A 24,320-nucleotide genomic window follows, 5' to 3' on the forward strand; every position below is an offset into this window, starting at 1 on the left:
GACAGTACCTCAACCAAATGATCAGCGTTCAGATCGGGCATGCCGCGATCACCGCACTCTCTTCGGATCGCTTCCACAAATACTTCGGGATCGAAGTATGATGTCTTCCATCCACGGGTGGTTGGAGTGTCGCCTCTACTCGCCGCCTGCCGCCTCCTTATTTGACCGACAGCATAACCTACCGCCTAATGGTCACTGTGAGTGTAGCCATTGTCTACCCTCCAGTCTCCTATCAGACCATGACTGCCGAAATCCACGTCGATGATAGACTCCGCACCGTTCCTCCTGAAGGTACTTCTGGTGCGGACGTTGGCCAGATCTACGTTAAGCTTTGCCAGAGCCTCGAGCAGAATACGACCCCAATGGTTCGTGCGACGATTTCCCCACTCTACCGCCCAAGCGTTAAAGTCTCCCGCTACAACCACCGGCCTTAGATCAGTCAGCACAACTGATACTCGGTCTACCATCCGTGGAAACTGCTCGATAGACCAACTCGGCGGAGCATAACAGCTGCAGTAGAACACTCCACCCACTTTGGCAACCGCAAATCCCTCGTCTGTAGTTGACACAACCTCTTGAACCTGCTTGTCGTCCATATAGCCGCCGTACCGGACCTATCTGAGACCCAGTTACCGTTTCCGGCAGGGACGCGATGTGGGTCCGAGATTATGGCAATATCCATTGCTGACTCAAACTGCTTGGTGTAACAGCTGCTGAGCCGTGCTGCAGTGGGTCAGGTTGAGTTGTGTCACTTGCACTTTGAACGTGGCTTAGTCGCTGGCACACCGGCCAGGCACCTTAGACCTCCCGCTACGTACTTTGCGTTCCGTTTACCGGTACAGATCAGGCACTTGGGAGGCTCCGCGCAGTCCCTTGCTATATGGCCAGCACTGTCACGTCTCCTGCGCAATTGGCTCTTATCTGGCCACTTGCAGTTCCAGGCTTTATGTCCGTGCTCGAAGCACCGGAAGCCAGCTTCCGACTGCTTGAGCACGTTCAGTGGGCATACCGACCACCCCACTTTTAGCCTAGCAGCTTTCAGGGCTTTGTTTCCGTCCGCCAGCGGAAGTCATATGGTGGCTACCTGGATCCCGGTCGGACCCTTGCGTAGACGAACCGCCTCGGCTACCACCACCACTCCACTTTGCTCCAGGTTCTTAAGCTGGAGAGTCACTTCTGGCGCGAGAGCACGTATCTGCACTCCATCCCCGAGCACTCCTTTCGCTATGGACTTGTATGCAGAACCTTTTCTGGTGGCGTCCTTCTTTAACTCAAGGATCATATCGCCCGTGCGTGAGCGGCAGATGCTCCGCACGTCCGCGCCCAAATCTTTGAGTAGAGCGTCTCCTCTCATGGTCTTTAAAACCTCCGAGTATTTCGACCCGTCGGTTTTCAGGATTAGAGCGTCGCCCTTCTTCGCTCGCTTCCTTGCCGGTTTAGGTGGAGCTGTTTTCTTAGTGGAGCTTCCTCTGCCCTTTTTCTTGGCCTTAACCTCGGTCCACGGGCCACTCGTCTTGGAGCTTCCCGCTGGTTCATCGGTTAACTCTGCCAACTCGCTACCCTGAGGGCTTTTACTGATCAGGCATTTTTTGGTACACCAAGGAGATCAGGCATTTTTTGGTACACCAAGGATGCTATCCCCCGGGGACTGTCTCAGACGCTTGGCGGACGCCTTACCGCTGCTGATGTTTGTGCTTTTCGTGGCCTCCTGGGCCGCGTTGCGACACTCCGTCAACAGGCAGGCGTCCGTCTGTACTGCCTTCGACGCCTCCGCGGTCACCTTCTTCGCCTCTCCTGCACGCGCCACGAGGTCGTTGTGCGTTTTGGTCGCTCCATTCAAGATTCTCCGAAGCATGAGCAAGCTCTGCTTCAGGTCCTTGGAGAAATTCCCGCAACCTGACGTGAACTCGATGAACCACTGCTGTGATGATGCTACCATTTTAAGTACTACGTCTCTATTCTTCTCCATCGCCCTGATTAGCGCTGGGCCGTTCATCGCTGTGTCCGGCGTGGTAGGCATACCGCTGCCCTTGCCACCCACACTAGCGTTCCTAGTTGCATCCTTCTCCACCCTTGGTGGAGAACGCTGAATGCCTCCTCTCGCGAACAAGTTTTCCACCGTAGCTGCACTTGATGTATTTTTGATTTTGTTTTCCATAAGAATCCCACGAATTGAGGGGAAAGAAAAGTCTGCCACATCAGCGTCCCTCATGATGCGGTAAGGGCAGATTACTGAGGAGAACGCCCTGCTACTCCGCAGGCACACACACACACACACACACACACACACACACACACACACACACACACACACACACACACACACACACACACACACACACACACACACACACACACACACACACACACACACACACACACACACACACACACACACACACACACACACACACACACACACACACACACACACACACACACACACACACACACACACACACACACACACACACACACACACACACACACACACACACACACACACACACACACACACACACACACACACACACACACACACACACACACACACACACACACACACACACACACACACACACACACACACACACACACACACACACACACACACACACACACACACACACACACACACAAAGGATGGCACTAGCTGAGTTTTGCAGCAAATTCTCATCTGATGCGTTGGAAATCAAAAAGGTCATATGAATAGTGAAAAAAGATGAGCAGGCAATTGTGGCATCCTGGTATTTATAGCATATTATAAGATTTGCCTTGAATGCGTAATGTGTGTTAATGACCCATTATTTAGGTAGTTGCCGGTAGCGTGTAACTGGCACAGAGTGTCTGTTGATAGCTTCCCGTGTAAATGGGATTCAGTAAGTTAGTGGTTGTTAGATCATGGACCGCAGGACATCACATTGGCGATTCACTGCCAAATCGAACCTTCTGGGTGAGTTTAAAGAAATAATATGAGGTAAGCAAAATGGAATATATTTTGTGCCGCATTCTGGTGGAACGCCGAATGCAAGTGCGGATTTGCTTCGGTACACATTTGATAGCAGTATTGTTTCTCGGCAGTGTTGTTTTCTTTTACTTCGAACGTTTTGTCCGGAAAAGGGTAGTACAGTTGCATTTGCAGCAACAAACGAGGCTGGCTTCCATTTGGCAATAAAGTTGTGTATGGCAGTGCAAGTTGCTATTCGGTACCCAGCAAACATTTTTTTTGAAGAGAAGTTTGTTCAACCATTATACAGCTAATATTCAGTAAGCAAGCGCTTGTTAAGCAATGATTAGCAGCATAAGCATAAGCATAGGATACCGCCCGTGTGCTGCTACTCCGTTATTGACCAGGACCGGTGAAGATTGCAAAATGATGGCTGGAAACAGCATACTTGGGACAGCACGCTACCCAAGTAACCAGTAAGCACTAAACACTAGTCCTTTTATTACATTGTATAAGCATACAGAGCTATGATTTAAAGCTTATTTATCTTTATATACTTCTGTAGAACTCACTTAATGCTAAAAAGGCGAAATAGCGGGTTATTAAAATGCTACGCCACAAGCATTCAATAAACATTATTAGTGTTTGTTTGGGGCATAATCGAAACGTCACTTTGTCTACATTATCGACGTATCGAAAAAGTATCGACGGCATATCGTTTGCTTTTTATGGAAAATAAAAATAGATTCGGTCGGGATTTAAAAAACTAAAAAAGCAAGCGATTTTTTTGCAGCATCTCAAGGGGAGCAGGATAAATAGTACCAGTTTTTTGAAATGCTGAATAATGTTAACACCTAGACAGAGACTCGAACCGCGAGTTAGTCATGCAACCTGATTCGTTTCCTTGCACCTTTGCTACCTAAACCATAACGGACGTGATTGAGTGAGTTGAAGTTAGTCGTATTGAAATCTTGGTGATATTCCCTCTTATATCATAGCTACTTGTCCTGCATTACCAATAGGACAGAAAAAGACCGTCAGATGGAAGAGGGCACAAATAGTGGTCGTAGAATAGCAAAATAAGAAGTCCAGTACAAGCCTTTTATCAACACTTACGACTCGTTTCAAAGCAATTGACTAAATGCATTATATTGTTACGTTATATACGCATATATTGCTTTCTTTAATGTTGATTTACGTTAATGCTTCTATGCATCAACAATGTTAATAAACGTTTTATAAGCATTAAGATTGCTGATATATAAAAGTTTGGCACTAGGGATGCAGAATTATTTCCAATATACGGTTTTGGATTAATGCTTATGGTTTCTTGGGTATTCGTCATTGTGCAACCTTATCAAGTCAGGCTGATCAATACCGACGCCGGCCACGTCCAAATGCGGGTCCTGGTGGGATGGGAAGCAATGTTAGTCCAATACTTGTTGCAACTAAAGATCAGGGAATCCTCTGCATCTTCACAAGTATTTCTGGAAAGGAATTGTTGTTAGTAGATGGGGGGAGCTAGATGGATAATGTAAGTATGTAAGCACCAGTTATATGAGACTAGCCTGGATATTCAAAAATTTTCTTGTAAAGCCAGTAATTACGAAAATTAAGATATAAAAAATACCTGTTTAACAAATTAAATATAATGCCAATGGTGCTCATATACAACCATAATTTAATTTGTATCGAAAAATACTATGCACATGCGGGATTTACGGCTCGAAAACTACATGACAACTTGAATTTATTATACCTGAAAATAAAAATCAGGGATAATGAAACGAGCCAATATACCGTGACCGCACATAATTGCGATCAGCTCCTAATTCCGATCACTCAACCTAAATGGTCAATTTTTAGAAAATTGAGCCAAAATCTGTAGCAAATGAGCACGCTTAGTTATTGTGCCATGTGTTCATGTGTCAGTTGTTGAAAAATGACTGCCTTAGGGGCACCATGCACTTCAAAATAAATTAATTTCGACAGGCAGTAGCAAAAAACGCCATCAAAATGTATTTTCTTAGCCGAAGTGCTAAGCGCACGATCAAATTTGCTAAGATCATAGCAGCGTGAAAACATATTACCTTCTTCGGTATTCTATGATAACAAATAGATACAAGCATATGTAACCGTTCTACCTAGTCCCTAAGTTGATAAGCATTTCCTCTTACCAACGCTAATATGCAGAGATATAGCGCCCTACACGCTTGTCTTTTTTTCATAGATTTTAAGTATGCTAACCAACCGCACAATAACTACAACACTGGGAGGATCTACTCACAGAACAGAAGTGGAAGTAGAAATCCAAACACGTACATGCTACTTTCTCCAGATACTAGCGAACCTGGCGGTAGCGAGTCACTTTTTCCCACGAAAACACACGAACGCATACGAATGCACACGAAAGCCTGTGAAATCTGCTATGCGATTGGTAGCGAGCGTTCTGCTTATATTGCTGTTATTCGCTTCTGTGCGAAAACCTTCCCAAAGAAAAATAAATATTGCAAATTGCATCAAAAACGCGAAATGCAAGAAACTTGCAAACATATTACAAGTAAAATCCCCGCAACGAGCTGTCAATTACATATGTCAATTTATTGGGATTGACACTCGCAATAGTTGACATAAATATTTGACAACTCGCCGCTGGAATTTTACTTGCAAACTGTTTACAAGATTTTTGCATTTCGCGTTTTTAATGCAATTTGCAATACAAAAAAGTCTCTTTTACCAGTTTTGATCGCCGAATTGTTCGGACTTCCACTTCTGTTCTGTGATCTACTTTAACGACAAAACCAACTAGAGGTTGCCCTCAAGGGGGAGTTCTATCATAGGAGATAGTGGTCCCTAGTAGTCGATGATCTTCTAAATAAATTGGCTGAAAAAGGCTATGAAGTCAGGATTCGCTGACGATATAACAATTTTAGTAAGGGGAAAGTATGAACATACTATTTCCAATAGAATGCAATCTGCTCTAAACTACACACTTAAATGGTGTGACTTGGAATGACTAAGTATTAACCTTTCTAAAACAGTCATAATACCATTTGCAAGAAAAAGGAAATACAGTATTGCAGCTCTACAACAGCTGAGGGGAGTCCAATTGCAGCTATCCAAGCGTACAAAATACTTGGGTGTTATACTTGACCATAAGCTAAATTGGAACGATCATCTAGCTAGATCTAGAGAGTATGCAATCTCAAAAGCAAACAATGATCTTTGGGCTTGCAGTAATACATTTGGCAAAAAGTGGGGACTTAAGCCGTGGATGATTCACTGGATCTATTCGGCAATTATGAGACCCAGACTAACATATGCTTCGCTATTGTGGTGGCCTAAAACTACACAAATAACAGCTCAAAAATGCTTGGAAAGCTACAATGTATGGCGTGCTTTTCAATAACTGGAGCAATGACCAGCACACCTTCCAAACCTCTAGATGCTCTTTTATATCTTCTACTGTTGCACCAGGGGCGTAGCCAGAAAAGTTTCTTAGGGGGTGTTTTGCAAAAAAAATCGGACGTAGCCTAACCTTAAGCAGTTTATTCAAGAAATGGAGAATTATTTTCAGTTAAAAGCTATTTAGGTTGGAATTGAGTGTTTTTCAATTGGCAAAAAAATCGAATTGAAATAAAATCAGACAAATGAACAATTTCGCCTCTCAGTTGGCATCGAGGTATGTTGTGTGTTCGAATCTCGACTGGGAGAGTCTGTAAAAGTCCATAGGGTCGAGCCTCTTCGAGACGCGGCCAGGGTCGAAACAAGCTAACAATTTATCCTGCATGCTTTTCAAGATCGCTCTTGAGGAGGTAATTTGACAAGCGGATATCGAAAAAAGAAGTTTGATTTTCAGTAAATGTAGCAAACTGCGCAGGCTACGCGTTTTTATATTAAAACCAGACACTTTGTCACGACGGAGGCCATTTGCGCTAGACTGAAAGCGGAGACTAGGAGGATTGGGTTTAAAATAAATGCGTCGAAGACCAAATATATGTATGGTAGAGGCTCAAACGAGAGCAACGTGCGCTTTTTGCGGACGGCAATTATTGCCAGCGACGAACCAGAAATGGTAGATGAGCTCGTGTATGTGGGATCGCTGGTGGCCTCGGACAGCAACACAAATGAGAAGATCCAACAACGTATTCAAGCAGGACATCAAGCCTACTTCGTAAAACGGCACGATCAAGAGGCATAAGCCGCCGTACGAAGCTGACAATGTATAAACCCCCTTCTGGACTGATAGTTTTTAGGGATTTGACAATGCGCACTGAGGTCATACGCGCCCTTGTGGACGGTGGACCACAGCTTCAGAGACCCCTGGGAAATGGGCGACGAATAACCCAACATCGAGTTGAATGAAGCTTAAAACAGCACACTCTAAGCTGCTGCTGACGACGACGAAGATCGTACAACCAGCCCCGCAAATTTTCTTGTGTTCTAAACCAGGACCCGGCATAGTCGAAACAAATAAAAGACGCTGACTTTCTCTTTCCTTCGCATCATACATGAAGAGACTGGTCTCATTTGTTGAACAGAATGTTTCAAGCAAGCGCCAGCTGAAGCTGATGACTATTTCAAGTGACGACAACTGAAAGTCAGGCACGAACACGATTTGTCAATGTTGGCTAGGTTAAATATTACATGCGTTATATTGTAGGAAATGTTACTCAAATTCAATTCATTTGCATTAAAAGTTACTCACGTTCTACTGAATGTTTAATAGGAAAGTGAAAATCCCTGCTCCAAGCTGATGGCGGTGAAATTTCAAGCTTGAAAATGTAGAACAATTTTTCTTCTGGGGGGGGGGGGGTTGAACCCGCGAACTTGTCAATTTGAGCATTATCTTTTCATGTATTTGTGACCTTCGATGCATTTATTTTTAACCTAAAATCCTTGTTTTCAGTCCAGGGTAGATTGCCTTTGCCGTCCCGCATTCGTCCAAAAAAATCTGGTCACTTAATAAGAGATGAATGAAATATAATTTTAAAATCGCTATAATAAAAAAGCAGAACATCTGTGGCGGTGGCTGAACAGTACACCAGACTAAAGCGCGAAGCAGAAAAGATTGGGTTAAAGGTAAATACGTCTAAAACAAAGTACATGCTGGCCAGCGGAACCGAGGCCGAACGACACCGCTTGGGCAGTAGTATACTGATCGACGGCGATGAGTTTGAGGTAGTCGATGAATTTGTCTACCTTGGCTCACTGGTAACGGCGGACAATGATACCAGCCGTGAAATCCGGAGGCGTATTATCAGCGGAAGTCGTGCTTACTATGGGCTCCACAAGCAATTGCGGTCGAGCAGACTAAGTCCCCGTACAAAGTGCACCCTGTACAAGACGCTTATTAGACCGGTTGTTCTCTACGGGCATGAAACATGGACAATGCTCGAGGAGGACCTGCGAGTGCTCGGAGTTTTCGAACGACGAGTGCTAAGAACGATCTTCGGCGGCGTACAGGAGAACGGAGTATGGAGGCGGAGGATGAACCATGAACTCGCACAGCTCTATGGCGAACCCAGTATCCAGAAGGTGGGTAAAGCTGGACGGATGCGATGGGCAGGGCATGTTGCAAGAATGCCGGACAACTACCCTGCAAAGATGGTGTTCGCCTCAAATCCGGTAGGAACAAGACGACCAGGAGCGCAGCGAGCAAGATGGTTAGACCAAGTGGAGCGAGATCTGGCGGAGAGTACTCGGTGTCCGAGGAATTGGAGAGCGGTAGCCCTCAACCGAGTTACATGGAGAAATTTTGTTCAACAGGCTTTGTCTTAGGACGGCAAGCCACCTAAGTAAGTAAGTAAAGTAATAATAAAAAACAGAACAATTCTACTTCTTTTCATCAAGGAGGGACACAAAAATTCATTTCTGACATGAAACAATAAATCAATTTACGTTTACTTGTTGATAACTCATCTCTATTATAAATTCAGCCGAAGCAAACTGAGGTTCATTAAGGGGAAACCGAAAGTGGCTCAAAGATGGCTGGGTAAATGGCTACCATTCGAAGCATGTATTGTTTTGTGCCTTAAAAATGCATCTGTATTGGCAGAGCACGTTTTCGCCACGTAATCAGTGCTTCCAGCGCTGTTATAATTTCCTAAAACTTGTAATTCAATTTATCGATCTACTATGTCTCAATAAATGCTCAGCAAAACATAATTGCTAATGGAAAATAAATTTAATTGATCATATAGATCATTAAGTGTTCATAAAACGTATAATCTGGAATTAGTTAATAGATATTTGGTTGCGCACATATTTCGTTGAACTAGCGATTTCCGGAAAAGCAGCAACACAGTATCAAACTTTCGTCACATCAATGAGCTTTTAAAGAGCTTTCAACTTTCGCCGCATCGATGAGCTTAGAGTGAAGTAAACAAACAAAACGCAGACGCAGGAATCAAAAACGCAATCCGATGCAAGCGGATTAATTGAACATCCTAGTGATCCTACGCATTATTCAGTTGCTGCTGTTAATTTTGATTGAATCGGAATGCCTTGATAAAGAAAACAAACCCTTTTTCGCGATGTTTGTAGTCAGTGCTGTTGGCTGCGGCTGTTTATGTTTGCAAGCTCCGCTATTTGACATATATTACCAATACTGATACAATATTCAAATAAACGTTTAGGTTTTTGACGAACACATGAGATGTACAGTACAGTGTTTGTCGCACTAACACAATAACGTTAGCCACTTTCGGTTCCGCCTTAAACCTACTACAAATGCGCAAGGCAGAGGTGCCAATAAGAATGCTTATAGCATATTGAGTAAAAGTCCATACTAAATTAATTATATTGTCGGTATATTGGCGGCACTTGAAAAACACTACTGTCTTTTGGTCTGCTGTTGAAATACAGCAATTCGCCGAATAGGCGATAAGCCATTGATAAGCCCGAACAATGATCGCGATAAAAATCAGTTTTCTTGTCAATTGAGCAACTAAGAAACTATCGAGCACCTGTGGTATCAATTTCTATAGATTACCCTTATAATATAAAATAACATAACATTAATAACACTTTTAATATTCTCTGTTTCAGGCCTGTCCAGTCATCCAGCCCGACAGCCTTTCTGGGAGAATCCAACTGGATCTAGATGGAGCTTAAGCATACATACCATTTACATTTATTTCATATACTTTGAAAATTTGTTTTTATGTTTTATACACGACTCGAAGCCAAAAATTGATGAAGCCTACACATAAAGTGATAGATTTTTTTATCTTGCTTCATATAAACCATTTTACGTAATTGTCACTAAATTTTCTCTTAAATATCATTTTGTATTCTTACCCCAGGCGAGGCAGCCCCTGGTCATCAGTTCTTCGTTTTTCCTTCTTTAAACTCTCTTCCATCGACCATGCATGGAATTCGAATCTACAACGCAACTCTTTGGATACGATTGGAGCTCAAAGTCAAAAGTATTGACACCGTTTGGGCTCCCTTCGGGAACAAAAACTTAATATTATGGATTTTCCGTCTCATCAGTGGATCCAAAAACGTCCTCAATGACGAAGAAGTATATATTTTATGTATCTAATTGCATTCGTCTCAGTATCACTCTATGTTTTTGCCTATTTTCAATCACGAATGCAAAGCATTAATCATGAATGAACAGCATGCAGTGGTAGACATTCGTTAAATAAAAACTTCTTAAAAACATCTTTTATCACCCTTACTAGTCTCTCTGTTTGCCCGTTGCTGCTTGGGTTGTATGGAGGACTTTTCATAAAATTTATGCCATGCTTCTGTAAAAAATATGAAAATTCCTTGGAATTGAAAGGAGGCCCGCAATCCGTTACCGCAACTTCTGGAAGGCCAAACCTTGCAAAAAATGCCATGAACACTTTAATGACATTTCCCGCGACTGTTCCATGTGACATATATTCCACCTCCACCCACTTTGAGTAGCTATCTACAATCAAAAGAAAAGTTTTGTGGTCAAAATAAAAAAAATCCGCATGAACACGGCTAAATGGCCTTGTTATAGGAATCCATTTACTATGATTAGGCTTCGTGGCTACAGTAGACATTTGGATGCATGCTTCACACCTTTTTATGTATTCTTAACTATCAGGCTAACATGCCAGGCCAGAAAACCGTGTGTCGTGATAATTGTTTCATCTTGACGATGCCAATGTGATTAGCATGTAATAGGCCTAAAATGTCGCTCCTCAATACACTAGGTATAATCAGGCTTGCTGATAATCGCATCATAACGCCTATTTTTAGTCTTCAAGCAGGAACGCATTCGAAGATTCAATAACGCCTCACTGCTCCAGAATGAAGATAATAATAACACTACAAAGCTTGCAGCGATGTGACTTGCGAGAGAATAATACATAGGCCGAACATTTGTGTTTTATCTTTGCGCTTTCTATTCTTCGCCTTCGGTCCGTTTGCGGTGCGAAGCGTACATGATATTCTTCACTCTTCTTCGAATGCTTCGATCTTCATGAAGAAGCGAACAAAAATTTTTCACCGAGGCGATGATTAATAGCTTAGTTTAGTTGGCTGCAGATAACGGATAAAATGTAAAAGCAAACTGTTTCCGTATTTTATTTTTGGAAACCTAGGAAAATAGTGTGTATGTATGTATGTGTGAGTGTACGTATGCGCGAGTGTACGTATGTGTGTACTTAAGAACGTTTTGCACTCACTTTTCTCAGAGTCGATAGACAGATTTGGATGATCTTGGTGACAAATGAAAGATCACTATTGAATTTTATATAAGTATATAAGCAAACGTTATTTGAAAACTGTTCTGTTTAAACCTATCAAACGAAAATAAACTATATTTAAACTTGAATACTTAGGAACGTATATAAAACCGTCAAAACGAGGATAACCAAAACATCTATCAAGTGTCGATTTTATGTATTGATGTATGTATGTGTGCTTGCATGTATGTATATGAGTATGTGTGTATTTGTGGTGTATGTACGTGTGCTTGTAACTTCGCGCAGAATTCGCCAAACCGAACCGGAAATTGTCCGCTAAGCCTTCAGAATTGCCTCGAAGAAATATTCTGAGATGTCAGTTTTGTTTTTAAAAAAGAATAAAACTGATTTTCGAATACGGTCGTGTCAAAAATAATCCGTGAAACGTGCCAAAATCGGTTTGATCTGTAGCTGGTTTATAGAAATAGTTACTCGTAGAATTAAAATAGCAAGAACTAGTTTTCCTATACAAATTTCAAACAAATTTTGCGTTCTTGCAATCAACAAAGACTTGCACTTGACAAACAATTATTTATCTCATTCAATTTCATATTGTTTCCGTAGTTACTGATATTTTACATATATTCATAGAGGACTGAAAAAATGATCATCTATGTGATATATTTTCCTAACCATACGAATATATTTAAAATTAATAAAGGTGTTGATAAAATAAATTAACTGGGTGACGCTAAGAAATGTTTACGCACCCCAGGAAGAGAAATATCACTATTGCACCTAGCACATTCTTGAATTAGGCTATTACAAATACATATTTTATAAAGTTTTTGTCCTTCCGGTGTTCGGCCACTGAAGGGGGGGGGGGGGGCGAAAAAAAAAACAAAGTGAATTTTTTAATCGAGCAAAAAAAAACATGGATTTTAAGAATTTTTATTTAAGGTTTAAACATGAAAACCGAATCTATTCTTGCTTATAATATATACGTTATTATTTTCTATGCAAAAATATACGAAAAAAGGCAAAAACGAGGGAAATTTTTTTTGAATGGTTTTCGGAAATTCCATTGTTCGAATTCGTGCTAGAAGCGTTAATTCAACTCAGAATTTTCTCATCCGTCGGCTCTAGCGTATATTCGTATACTTTATATATCATGGTAAAATATTACTTTCTTCGGGAAAATAGTTTGAGTAATAGCAGCCTGGCCGATAGTACGTAAAATTGTTTTACTTGATTAAAAAAATCACATTGCCCCCCCTCCCCCTTCAGTTGCCTCATGTCGGAAGGACAAAAACTTCATAAAATATAAACAGTGGCATAACTTGAGAACGGCTGGGCCTAAAAAAAGTTAAAATGACATAACATGATAATGCGTAGCATTTGATTTTGTTCTGGTTTTACAAAAAAAGGAAAATTTGGATATTTTTGAAAAATTTATCAGATTTAAAAAAAAAATCGAAAGACATTTTAGAACATGTTTTAAGCTATCTTTAATAAAAATGATATAAATCTGAGGGGACATGTTTTGATAATTCAAGTTTAATGATTTTTGTCTTGATTTTGAAGTTTTTTCTTTCAGTGTATTTTTTCCGAAAATATACTTAATTTCCTATAACTTTTCCGTTGACGTCATTTTTAACAAAGAAGTGGTTTCCGAGATACGATATTTAAAAAAATCCCATTTATAAATACGCCCTTTTGAAAAGTTACTCTTGACGAAAATAATTAAGTTTCGTAGAAAATGAATCCTTGTGTGGCATCTAACATATCAGCAAACTTTCATTTCATTAAAAAATATTCGAGACAAACCGTTTTGTTAGTTGAGTTAGAATTGCTCAGATAGTGCACTTACACCCCTTTCCTTCCAAACGAAAACCAACTTTTATTTTGCTCGTTTTTTTCATGTTTTTAAAAAAGTCATTAAACGGTAAAATTTTGACGTGAATCAAAGTATCCTTTCCTACCATTATCTCGATTTTTTCAATTTTGTCACTTACACCCCTTTCCTTCTCACCCCCTCAAATCAGACCGGACCAAGTCGCAAAATTTAAATAATTTAAATTATTGACAACACACGGTTAAGAATTTCCAAAGCGACAATTCACTCTAATCAGAATACATAAATGTTTTAAACAGCCAAAGATACGAAATGATTTCGAACGATTGAAACCTTTAAACTACACAGTAGTAGCAAACTTGGACTTTGACTTCGACCGGCCCAAGTCGCAACATTTAATAAAATGAGTTAATGACAGCAAACGATCAAGAAATTTCTAAGCTACATTATACACTAATCAGACTACATAAATGTTGCAAACAGCCAGAGTTATGAGAAGATTTCGAACGATTCATAGCTATAAACCATACAGAGCAGCAAACTTTGAACGCGTTTTTCTTGAAATCAAAGTTTTGTTACTAGGTTCGGTTTGACTTAACGCCGACCAAATAATAGAATTAAGAGGAAAAGTTTTAGGTTTATCTAGCCGCAATGCAACAAATCTTCTGATTCTGTTTACCATCACAACGAATTTTGCCATTCGACATGAATAACTGGTTTCCCTTGTTTCCTAAAATCATTCATTAATTCGCGAGGAAGAACCAAAAAATATTCTTCATGAAGAATGTAGATGATATCGCTCACTATTGAATGCTTCTTTAGCTGAAGACTGCTTTGTGAATCGCATTAACCCGTAGTTCATGAGTGAGCAATACTTGTTGCCTGCCATACAGGCGATAATTCAGAGAAGAACGAAGAACATGAAAAAGCGAAATATGCCGAATAGCTTCAACCGCAAAGCTGATCGAAGCTGATCTGAGAAGCTTTTTTTCACAGGTCGTGCAACTCTCTAGAGAATAACTAACAAAGAGAGTAAAGCGCTTTCGCGATAATCAGCAAGCCTGGGTATAATTATTCTATTTTGGTATATTAGGCAATTTTCAATAACTTCTAAATCCGTTTTATGCTGTAAAAATGTAAAAATCTTTATGCTTATCGTCCACTGTTTTAGGCCATCCTTTTTGGATGAACCCCATAATCACTGACAGGCAAGGATCTTTGTGAGGATATTTTGCAATCAATGGCATATCCAAAGGCACACTATCTGTTAAATTTAAACTATTAATATTGCCAATATCTAGCTCTTTTGGGACTGCTTGATCGAGGGGAAAACGAGTGCAGAAATCTGCGGTTCGCATATGAGATGAGGCTCGGTACGCTATATCAAATTCATAGATAGACAACTCCATTGTATATCTTTGAATTCGTGTCACAAACAATGAATTGTATCCACTTTTTCCAAAAATGCCCACCAACGGCTTATAGTCCGTGTACACCCTGAATTTTTGCCCAAAAAGAAATTTGTGGAATTTTTTTTATAGTGCAAACCAAAGCCAGGGCCTCTAAATGTAAAATTGGGTAATGTTTTTGGGCTGAGTTTAACGAAAATGAGGGGAAACAAATAGGTTTCTCAGTTCCATTAATTTCGCGGGCCAAGACACCGCCTAACCCATATGAACTGGCATCCGAAACCACAACGAGAGGTTTACAAGGATCGTAGAATTCTAGAAAATTTGCATTCAGCAACGTCATTTTCCCTTCTTGGAATGCTTGCTCGCATTCCTTAGACCAAATGTGTTCGGTATTCTTGGTTAGTAACACATACAAATTGTTTAATTTAGAAGAAAATGCGCAATTATTTAAAAATAAACTACAAATATGATTTTAATCGGGATACAGGGAAACTTTAGTTTTTGACATAGGACTACGTCTTACTTTAATAGGGTGTCATGCTAGAAAAGCAAAGATGACCGTGATACGAAAAAGTGATAGATTTTGAACGCTTTTAGCTCAGCCAATTCTGAATATATTTTTATGGTTCGCATACGATTCGAATCACAAAATATGTATCTTTTGTATAGTTTTTATTACAAGTTTGTATTTTGCTGGAATTTCCACGTAAAGATTGACAATTTTTCCAAATTGACTACAGTATTCGTTCAGTTGTCGCCATAGTTACCATACGAAATTGTTATTAATAACATATAATCAATTTAAGTGAGAAGTGAATGATTTTATACATGTGATTTCACAATGTCTCAATTGCTCCAAGCAAAATACATACGAGTCCGTGAGGAGGCATTATTAACTGTAACGGCTAAGAGGCCAGCGTTGATGGTGGCAAAGCGCTGTAATCTCTACCGTTTGAGAAAAAACGGAAATCGTAGTGATTCCGTGCATCCTAAAGTGGTCAATACATCATTAGTTGGTGCATCGCACGAAATAGCTGGTCCCTCCAACGTTGAAGTGTTGCGTGAGATGACGACCGCTCCGGCGCACGTAGAGGCCAGCGTATCGGCTAACGTAACAGGTGAGCTTGAGCTTGAGCTCGATATTAAACACTCGATATTACTATCAAGTCCGGGGGCCCTAATGTTTTTAGATCACTAGACATGACCCATCCGCTCGTCAGCGGTGATTTTTTCTTCCTCAGGTACCAAGAAGCTGTCTGATTGATCGACCTCGGCGGCTCCCTCGACAACAGAGTACTCGTGTAGACTGACAGTATTCTATCCCAGATTGAAACATTACAAACTGCTGACCCAGCGCGTCCGACTTTTCACTGGGAGTGATCAGTAAAATTCCATCGCCCGAGCCACCTGACGAGACAAGAGGAGGGATAGGCTTTGGCTTCTTTTTGAGGACTATAGTCAAAGACCAGAATGGTTTTGAATGAGGTGGAATTTGTTGCAGCTTCTGTTGGAATTCCTTGTTTCTTAACTCTCGAATTCGCTCCTGGATAACCCTAGAAAGACTGTTTGCCATCCATTTTTCTGCCAGTCCCCAGTACGCTGGTATTGGCGCCGATATACATTACTCAACCTCATCAGATGTTTGGTAGTGGAATCTATTTGAAGAGTGGTGCACACCTGCAGTTGTTGTTCTGGGACCGCACTTGCCCGGGCAACGGCAATCGTTCACTGGAGGGATTCCAGCGCTTGGTCGATGCAGAGGCTGTTCGGGATCAATGCGTTTCGTCAGGGCCGGCTGTCCACAGTATCGGTAGCGGCAGTAAGCTTCAGCATCACCGGGTAGTGGTCCCAGTAAACCATTTGGTTTGTATATCTCGATTGCAACTGAGATGTACGAAATCATATTTGAACGAAAAAGTTATATTTCACGCCATATAAGAACATATATGTACCAAAGTGGAGGCGATATACGTGCGAAAATTTTGACAACTATTTGTAATTCTATTTTGCGTAGTTTTTATAACACGCAACTAAATACTCCTGAATATATGATTAAGATATAATCAAATATTGCAATTGTCTACACTGCTTTATAATTCACAGTCATGAATTGTATATGAGGACACGCACGACTGCAAAACAACTTAATGTTCACTTCGATTTGACATACTCTAATCATTATACAATTCCAATGTGAAATTGACATGAAAACGATTTAATGTGAACTTTCTATTACGATTTTGTGTTATCTGGGGTCGGAGAACAGCTCTTCGAAGACCTCCGGTACTGCGGAAATAACCACGTTTGTCATAAAGTTGTCTAAAACGGAGTGGACCCCCGATCTGGAAATTCTAGTTGGCCCATCCGGCGCCAGGATGTTGCAGTGGCCGGCCTCTAAGTCTTCCGCCAATATGGTTCCATTCTTATTTCTCCTTCGGTTGCCCCACAGTTCATGTCGTGCATTGAGGTCACCGGCAATGATGTATTCCTTTGTATCATTTAAGAATAAGGGATATTGATATCGCTCAGCAGCGACTCAAATCAGTCGATTTGAAGAAGTGGTACGAAGTTCTCTGAAGAAAGGCTCAAAACAGGGGGTTGTGCTTTCACACGTTAGAATGATTAATTTAAATAGGCCGGAGTCTGATAGTTGTTATAGGCACGATCTGAGACAACAAAGCGTTGTGAGATCGAGGCGAAAGGACGGAGTTTGATTGTTTGGGGGATTTTCTCCTGCTATAGCAAGCCATCTGTTTGGTTCATTTCTATCCGAATGAACACTGCGATAAATCTGGAACTACTGGAGGACATTTTGATGATTCAAGGAGGGCTGGTCTAAAATGGAACTGGCAACACGGGAAACCCCGTCGAATAAGGTTTTGCAAGGTGACGTCACGAATGAACCGGAATGAACGCAATTCACCCATTTGACATCCACTCGTGGTTTGTTTACTATTTGTTAGGCGAACGCGATTTACATAAATTGAAGTTAAACGTTTTAAAAGCGTATTATCCAGCAGTGTCGCCCTCCAAACTACTCGGAATGGCAGTTTTTGTGCTTTTCTGACTTGCCGTTAAGGTCTTAAGCAATATTCAGTTTCAACATGTTAGCCCATGTTCCAAGTCCATGTAAACAAACCACTGATGGACGTCAAAGAAGTGAGGTTATGCTCGTCCAAAACCTTATTAAAACCTTAATGCAAAACCTTATTAAATTTCCAGTTGATGTTTTGGAGTAATCCCAAATAGAGGCGGGCATACTATAATTGTAATTGTAATTTATCAGTCCTCACCCTGGCAGAACACTTTCTGCCCATCTACATATGCACGCTTATGTTGGGTGAGAACCTACGAAGCCTGACCGTTATCCGAAGTGACATTGCAAGTATGATCAGGCCTCATTTTAATTTTATATAAGCCATAAGGGATAGTTCTCTCGTGATCTACCAAGCTTTGTTACTTGGATATGCACTAGACCGTATAGCGCACCGGCTTCTTCCACTAGCAGACTCAGACTAATCTGTCCCACTAGTTTCAGATACATTACATGGACGAAAGATGGATATAGAAAGTGAAATAATAGAGTAGAGAGCAGTTGGTTTGCTGTAACGAGATAAAATAATTAAAATAATTAATTGAATATGGAATATGCAATCTTACTTATAGTTGTATACTAAATGTATGTGTTTCTTCAAATCGTCAAAGAACTTGTCTTATGCGATTGACATACCAGGTGCATGGCCGAGCGGTGGCCAGCGGTGTCTTTGCAGGTCTACTAAACATTTGGCGCTTAAGCCAAATCACTCTACATACCGAAATCCGAATTTTTCAAACGTTAAATCTGCATTGCTGCACGCCTGCGAAACTTGGTGCGTCAGAGGCTGCTTGCGACGTAGCTTAGTCAACGATATCCGGACTGTTGACGAGAACCTGTCCTGACGACCATCGGAAGTGAAGATCTCTGATTTCATTCCCATTGCTGTGCGCTGTGGTCCTTCCATGTCCCGTGGGGATTCCTTGTTTTTGTTGATGTTGCTTCAGCTGCCTGACATTCGCGTGCTCATCTTTTAGCGCCAGCCTGGGGGACTTGGTCCTGTACCCATTAGCTACTGCCACCATTGCTACTGTGACAATAGTGGGCGGAATATTTCAAACTGAGATAATTCAGTGCAGACGCCTTCCTTAGATAGGTAGAGCGACAGGTAATCAGTGAGTTTTCACCTGGCACCTCAAGCTACAGGCGGACTGGAAGAGTTGACGAGCATACAATAATGGAGGCGGGCATACAAAATATAAAATTCGGATTGGATTTGAAATTTCGGGTAAATTATTTATTTTGGGGGTGCGGCTAAGCGAATATCTACCCCATTTTTTAGGTTACATAATTAGGTTATTTTCTTAGTAAAAAGTGAATTCGAATCATTTTAAGTGAATAAATTATATAGAAATAAACATACTCCTTCTGAAAGCAAAAATAAAGGAAAAATAGAGTGCGTCTAAACGAATGTCTACCTCTGTATGAGCCCCATAAGAACAAAGTTCAGAATTATGTTTAATTGCGTCATAATGAGAATAGTTTCTACTAGAAATACTCAGAGGTGAGAGATACCCGGAAGCAGCCATCTTGGGAGCCAATCGAGCAGCGAGAATTGTCAAAAGGGAGCCAATCGAACACGCACACTGTTTGCCTAAATGGTTGATTAACAAGTATTGAAATAGTTATGAAATCTACTTAAGCTATTGTCACACACCTTGAATATTATACTCGAACACAGTGTTTACAAAGCTTTGCAATGCATTTTACACTGGTTAGGTTGAAAGATATATCGTTCTATTGTGCAAAACTGATGTAAACAAAACAGAAGCGGATCATGTTGAAAACAATCAAATCACACTGCTACAGCATTTTGCTCCGCAGCAAGTGCTGGCAGTTTTTGTACACTGATGCCAAATCCGGGCCATTCCGCGTATCTCTTACTGTGAGTATTTCTAGTTTCTACTAACTGTTTCGTTTGAAATATGAACACTTGAATAGCTTAATTTATGATGAATTGAAAAAATATGTAATTTCCCCTTTTTCTGATTCGATAGGAATTCTTGAAACACACTGCCATGGTTGCGAAACATGTGATTCCAGTAGAAAAGCTCGGATGGCAGGAGATCGACGTGACAACCGCAGTTCGCACGTGGCATTCAGAAAAAACTAACGATAGCTTGCGCCTCTTCGTGGATTGTTCCGGTTGCGGAAACAAAATTACTATTCACCTCTTCGATGAAAATCAAAATAAAGTAAAGGAATCTTTCCTGAAAGCCCAGAAGATTAACCCAAAAAAGAAACCAGACGCGTTTATTGATTACAATCGGCCGTATCTGTTTGTAAGCTTGGCAACAAACCACGTAAAACGACTTCGACGTAGAGCACTGGACTGTACCGGAGCGCCAAACGAGCAATGTTGTAAACAAAAGTTTTACGTTGATTTTAAAGCATTAAAATGGGACGATTGGATAATTCGTCCACACGGATATTACGCCAACTACTGCAAAGGTAGCTGTTTGTTGCCAGACAAATTCTCTGCTGAATATCAATATGTCGTGGATGAATATCGAAAGCAGGGCCAGGTCACCGGAATTCACCAATGTTGTGCTCCAACCAAATATTCGCCAATGTCGCTTATTTTCTATGGGCCAGACTCTCGGGTCATCAAACAGGACCTTTCAAAGATGATAGTTGAAGAGTGTGGCTGTCCATAAATCATTTCGATCATTTATTACCGCTAAGATCTAACATTTAGAAACAATAATCCTAAAAATAAATCAAATTTAATTTACTTTATTCCACACGATGTTAGTTAGCTAATCATTGAACCATTCATTATTAATTCTTCTTTTCTGACAATCCCTAAATGCAGTAAACAGGTGAGTGCAGCCGATTGTTCAGCATACTTTTTATTCTTCTCCCAGAAAGAACTACTATACTTGCCATTGCCCACGAGAACTATTGCTCGGAATAGCTTGTCTTTATGTATTACATTGTAATTTGGAATTTTAAGTTTATTCTTCGCTGTGTAGTTGTAAAGCTTACTCTTCGGTAAATCTTTATCTGCAATATAAGAAGAAAATTAATTCAAACAATGCTGTTCTTTGTCAGTTTAAGCCATGGCTTTATAGATCGTATCAATAAAAGAGTTTAATTTGATAAAAGTGCGTTTAGATATGCAACATATAATGTATTACTTGTACCTCATTGGATACCCAAGTTCTGCTCGATGTTTCCAGGCAGCTCTGACAACATGTAACAAAATGTTCATGGGACGACAGAAGCAACAATGAGCAGTTAGATGAATTCTACATGTTGACAAAAAGACTACATGTTTATACGGGAAACAATAAAACTGTTTTATTCATACGGCCTAATAGAGATGCTGTAGAATAGTCCAGAACATTTAGAAGATCACCGAATTTGGATCAAGACCAATGTTAGCTATTACCTGTATCACGTTCGTGAGCCTAATGCAATATTTAAATTTCATAGATCAGCAGATATTTCACTTACCGTCACCATAATTTACACGAATAAAACTGATGTTATGTTCTATTACGCCATCCAAAAGCATGCTGTCGATAGTTTTAGCTTTTTTTGTTGGACAACCATCATCGCTCGGCGTTGATTCAATGCAAGGGCACGCTTGTCTTCTACCTCTTATTCCAGCGTTATGATACTCTAGCTGTTTTTTTCTGCAGTACGATCCAAAGTTCCACACGTCACTATAAATTATATCTTTTGCTGTAACAAATAATTACAACACTTTATTTTATCCTACCAAATTTGCTCTAGCGTTTGGCTGTCCAAAAATTTCCTTCCTAGCTCTGATTCTTGAAGATCTCGTAAAATCATTTGAATACAGTATTTTGTGTTAGAAGGCGAGTTATCATAGTCCACTGATAAACGCAAATACTCGTGAATGACATCTTCTATCGGTAGTAATCCTTCTTCGCGAAAAATAGAGCAATTCCACTGAGCAGCCCTGGCAATCATTACACTGCTTGCTCCGCAAGCATCTCGAAATTTTAATATGTCAGCGCGCTTATGAATATCGTTTGATCCACCATTGGCAATAATTGGAATTTTAACTGCTTTTACTATCTCTCTAATAATCTCTAAAATTAAAAGACTTAAAAAAATGCATTATGTGCAATTATCTAACAACCTGGATGTGGCAGGTGACGTGGTCGCTCTATCTTTGTTCTACCATGAACAGCGATTGCAGCTACACCCGTAGACTCCAATTCCTTAACAGTTCTAATGGTCTCATTCAGCTCCGGCAGAATACGTATCTTGCATGTTACGGGAATATCTAAATGTTCCACCAAAGTTTTCAAAATACTTTTTGCCCTGTCTAAATCGTATAAAAGGGCTACTCCCATCCCGCCTTTGATCGAAAAATCTTTTGGGCAGCCCATATTTACATCCAATGCTGCAATATCTTGCTGTATTTTTTTACCAACTTGTAGAGCTCGGTCAGCACTTGCTGTTCCTAACTGCAATACAACCTTCCCGGCTTCTTCATTGCACGTACGAAAAACTATACTTCCGTCCGTCTTATCTACATAGTCAATTGTTTTCAATATATCTGGAAAAATATTACACATGTAAGAAAGTACTTGGTTACATTGCACAGATGAGCATACCATTCACATACCGCTCTGACTTTAGTAACTTCCAATCGATTATTTCCTCGGTATAAACAATATGTGCTCCATACGATAAAGCCATCAACCTCATTGGTAAAGTACCAACACGAACCATTGGAGCAAGAATGATTTTATTTTTATAATCAATGCAATTAGGCATATTCTTATGAATGCACTCTACTAACTCCATATAATGCATATAACCACACGCCACACCAAACCAGAAATCACACTACCCGTACCACCCCTAAACCGAAAAAAGAGGTCATCCGTCAAAATCATTACCTGTCAACTGTCACTACCACAGTACCACAACTCGAAAATGGAAGAAGCAAAACTGCCGAAATCCAAAAAATGGCATCAAGGGGCTTCCCCTAAAAATACTCAGAGCAGAGATGTCGATAGCAGGGATACCAGATTTGCAGATTTCTCGCGTCACTTTTGATTTCGTCCAATGTAAAGCGGGGTACGCTGTTGAAAAGTAATGGGTAAAAAGATAGGACAAGAAATGCTCAAGAAATAGGTGAACAAAAGCTTCATTCGACAAGTAGTTGGCGCCGCGGTAAAAATGATGATATTTTTATTTCAAGCTGTCAAAACACATAGAAAACTAAAATCATCAGAAGCGAGTTTGAATTTTTTTTAAATACGCGCTTTGGAATCAATCAAATGTTATGGTTGGGTTAGAAAATAACATATTTTTTTTTTTTTTTTTTTTTTTTTTTTTAATGATGGCCCCGACCTTCCTTGGTCCTTGCCTCCACCCCATACGCATCTTTGGAGTGGGAGGGACGGTTTATCTCTTGGATATTTGAAACTGATTTCTTCACATTTTCCACATTTTTATTTATCTAATCAGTGTGACTTGTTGCATCACTCTCCCGCGTATGTCCATCATAGTATTATTACTTCTTTTGACTTTTCTAATTGGCTAAAGACTGCCGATAATATTTTGCATGTCTTGCCTTTGCAAGCAACATAGCAACAACTCTCGTATCTAAGCAATTCTACCTTAGTAGACTTCAGACTACACGAATCAAGTCGAATTCAGCAGGCTACAGACTGCCGATAATATTTTGCATGTCTTGCCTTTGCAAGCAACATAGCAACAACTCTCGTATCTAAGCAATTCTACCTTAGTAGACTTCAGACTACACAAATCAAGTCGAATTCAGCATCACATATTCATATGCAAATGTTGTCTTTAATTTAAAACTGACTTTTAACTGCCACAATTGCCATTCGTTTAAACTGCGTCATATTTCTTGCAGACTTCACGTCCAACGGTAAACTGTTGTATATTTGAAGACCTTTATAAAAAAGCGATCTCTGAGTCGTATGTTTCAAAAATCGAGGCAATCTGAAATCAGAAGCTCCTCTACACTGAGAAAAAAACCATGGTAATGCGAAACATGTATGCATGGTCATCTTAACTATATTGCAATATTGTAGCGCTTACCATGATTATTGTCAACTTGAGAAGTTTCGTGGTTAAAACTACTATGACAACAAGCAAATCGCTGACTATTTCCGTGGTTAAATTGACTTTTCTCTCATACTTCTAATGACAATATTTTTGCAGCTTGATATAACAATATTGAATTGTCAACAGGACCATAAAATTGGTAACTTACTAACTGTAAGAATATCATGGTAGTTTTAACATTTTTATGGGTTATCGTAACAGTATAAGCTTAGTGCTTTTCAACCGACTATGGAAACGCGTTTCTTGATGACAATTTTAT

The 24,320-nt window shown here is 40.3% G+C and overlaps 2 protein-coding genes across 2 annotated transcripts; one reads left to right on the plus strand and one right to left on the minus strand.

Moving 5' to 3' along the window:
• The first annotated feature begins 239 nt into the window (after positions 1–239).
• On the plus strand, positions 240–20,681 carry LOC128745978 (inhibin beta chain-like). Its single transcript, XM_053843033.1, has 3 exons — positions 240–291; positions 10,255–10,475; positions 19,975–20,681. The coding sequence occupies exons 1-3, from the start codon at positions 240–242 to the stop codon at positions 20,632–20,634; spliced, it is 933 nt and encodes a 310-aa protein (XP_053699008.1). The 3' UTR covers positions 20,635–20,681.
• LOC128738968 (tRNA-dihydrouridine(20) synthase [NAD(P)+]-like) lies at positions 20,407–22,776 on the minus strand. The gene is made up of 5 exons (XM_053834492.1): positions 22,573–22,776; positions 22,092–22,514; positions 21,705–22,041; positions 21,437–21,648; positions 20,407–20,983 (listed from the first exon to the last, which is right to left on the minus strand). Exons 1-5 carry the CDS (start codon positions 22,772–22,774, stop codon positions 20,733–20,735), a joined length of 1,425 nt encoding a protein of 474 aa, XP_053690467.1. The 5' UTR covers positions 22,775–22,776; the 3' UTR covers positions 20,407–20,732.
• Positions 22,777–24,320: the final 1,544 nt, after the last annotated feature.

The sequence above is a fragment of the Sabethes cyaneus genome, chromosome 1 (genome assembly GCF_943734655.1).
Source record: "Sabethes cyaneus chromosome 1, idSabCyanKW18_F2, whole genome shotgun sequence".
Taxonomy (NCBI): domain Eukaryota; kingdom Metazoa; phylum Arthropoda; class Insecta; order Diptera; family Culicidae; genus Sabethes; species Sabethes cyaneus.

Excerpts from the sequence above, each read along its gene's own strand:
- LOC128745978 (XM_053843033.1), top strand. The coding sequence starts at position 240 with ATGACTGCCGAAATCCACGTCGATGATAGACTCCGCACCGTTCCTCCT. Across the intron at positions 292-10,254 it reads CCGCACCGTTCCTCCTGAAG|GCGAGGCAGCCCCTGGTCAT; the intron begins GTACTTCTGGTG and ends TTCTTACCCCAG. Across the intron at positions 10,476-19,974 it reads ACGTCCTCAATGACGAAGAA|GAATTCTTGAAACACACTGC; the intron begins GTATATATTTTA and ends CTGATTCGATAG.
- LOC128738968 (XM_053834492.1), bottom strand. The coding sequence starts at position 22,774 with ATGCATTATATGGAGTTAGTAGAGTGCATTCATAAGAATATGCCTAAT. Across the intron at positions 22,515-22,572 it reads GTCAGAGCGGTATGTGAATG|ATATATTGAAAACAATTGAC; the intron begins GTATGCTCATCT and ends ATATTTTTCCAG. Across the intron at positions 20,984-21,436 it reads TCGTGTAAATTATGGTGACG|ATAAAGATTTACCGAAGAGT; the intron begins GTAAGTGAAATA and ends CTTATATTGCAG.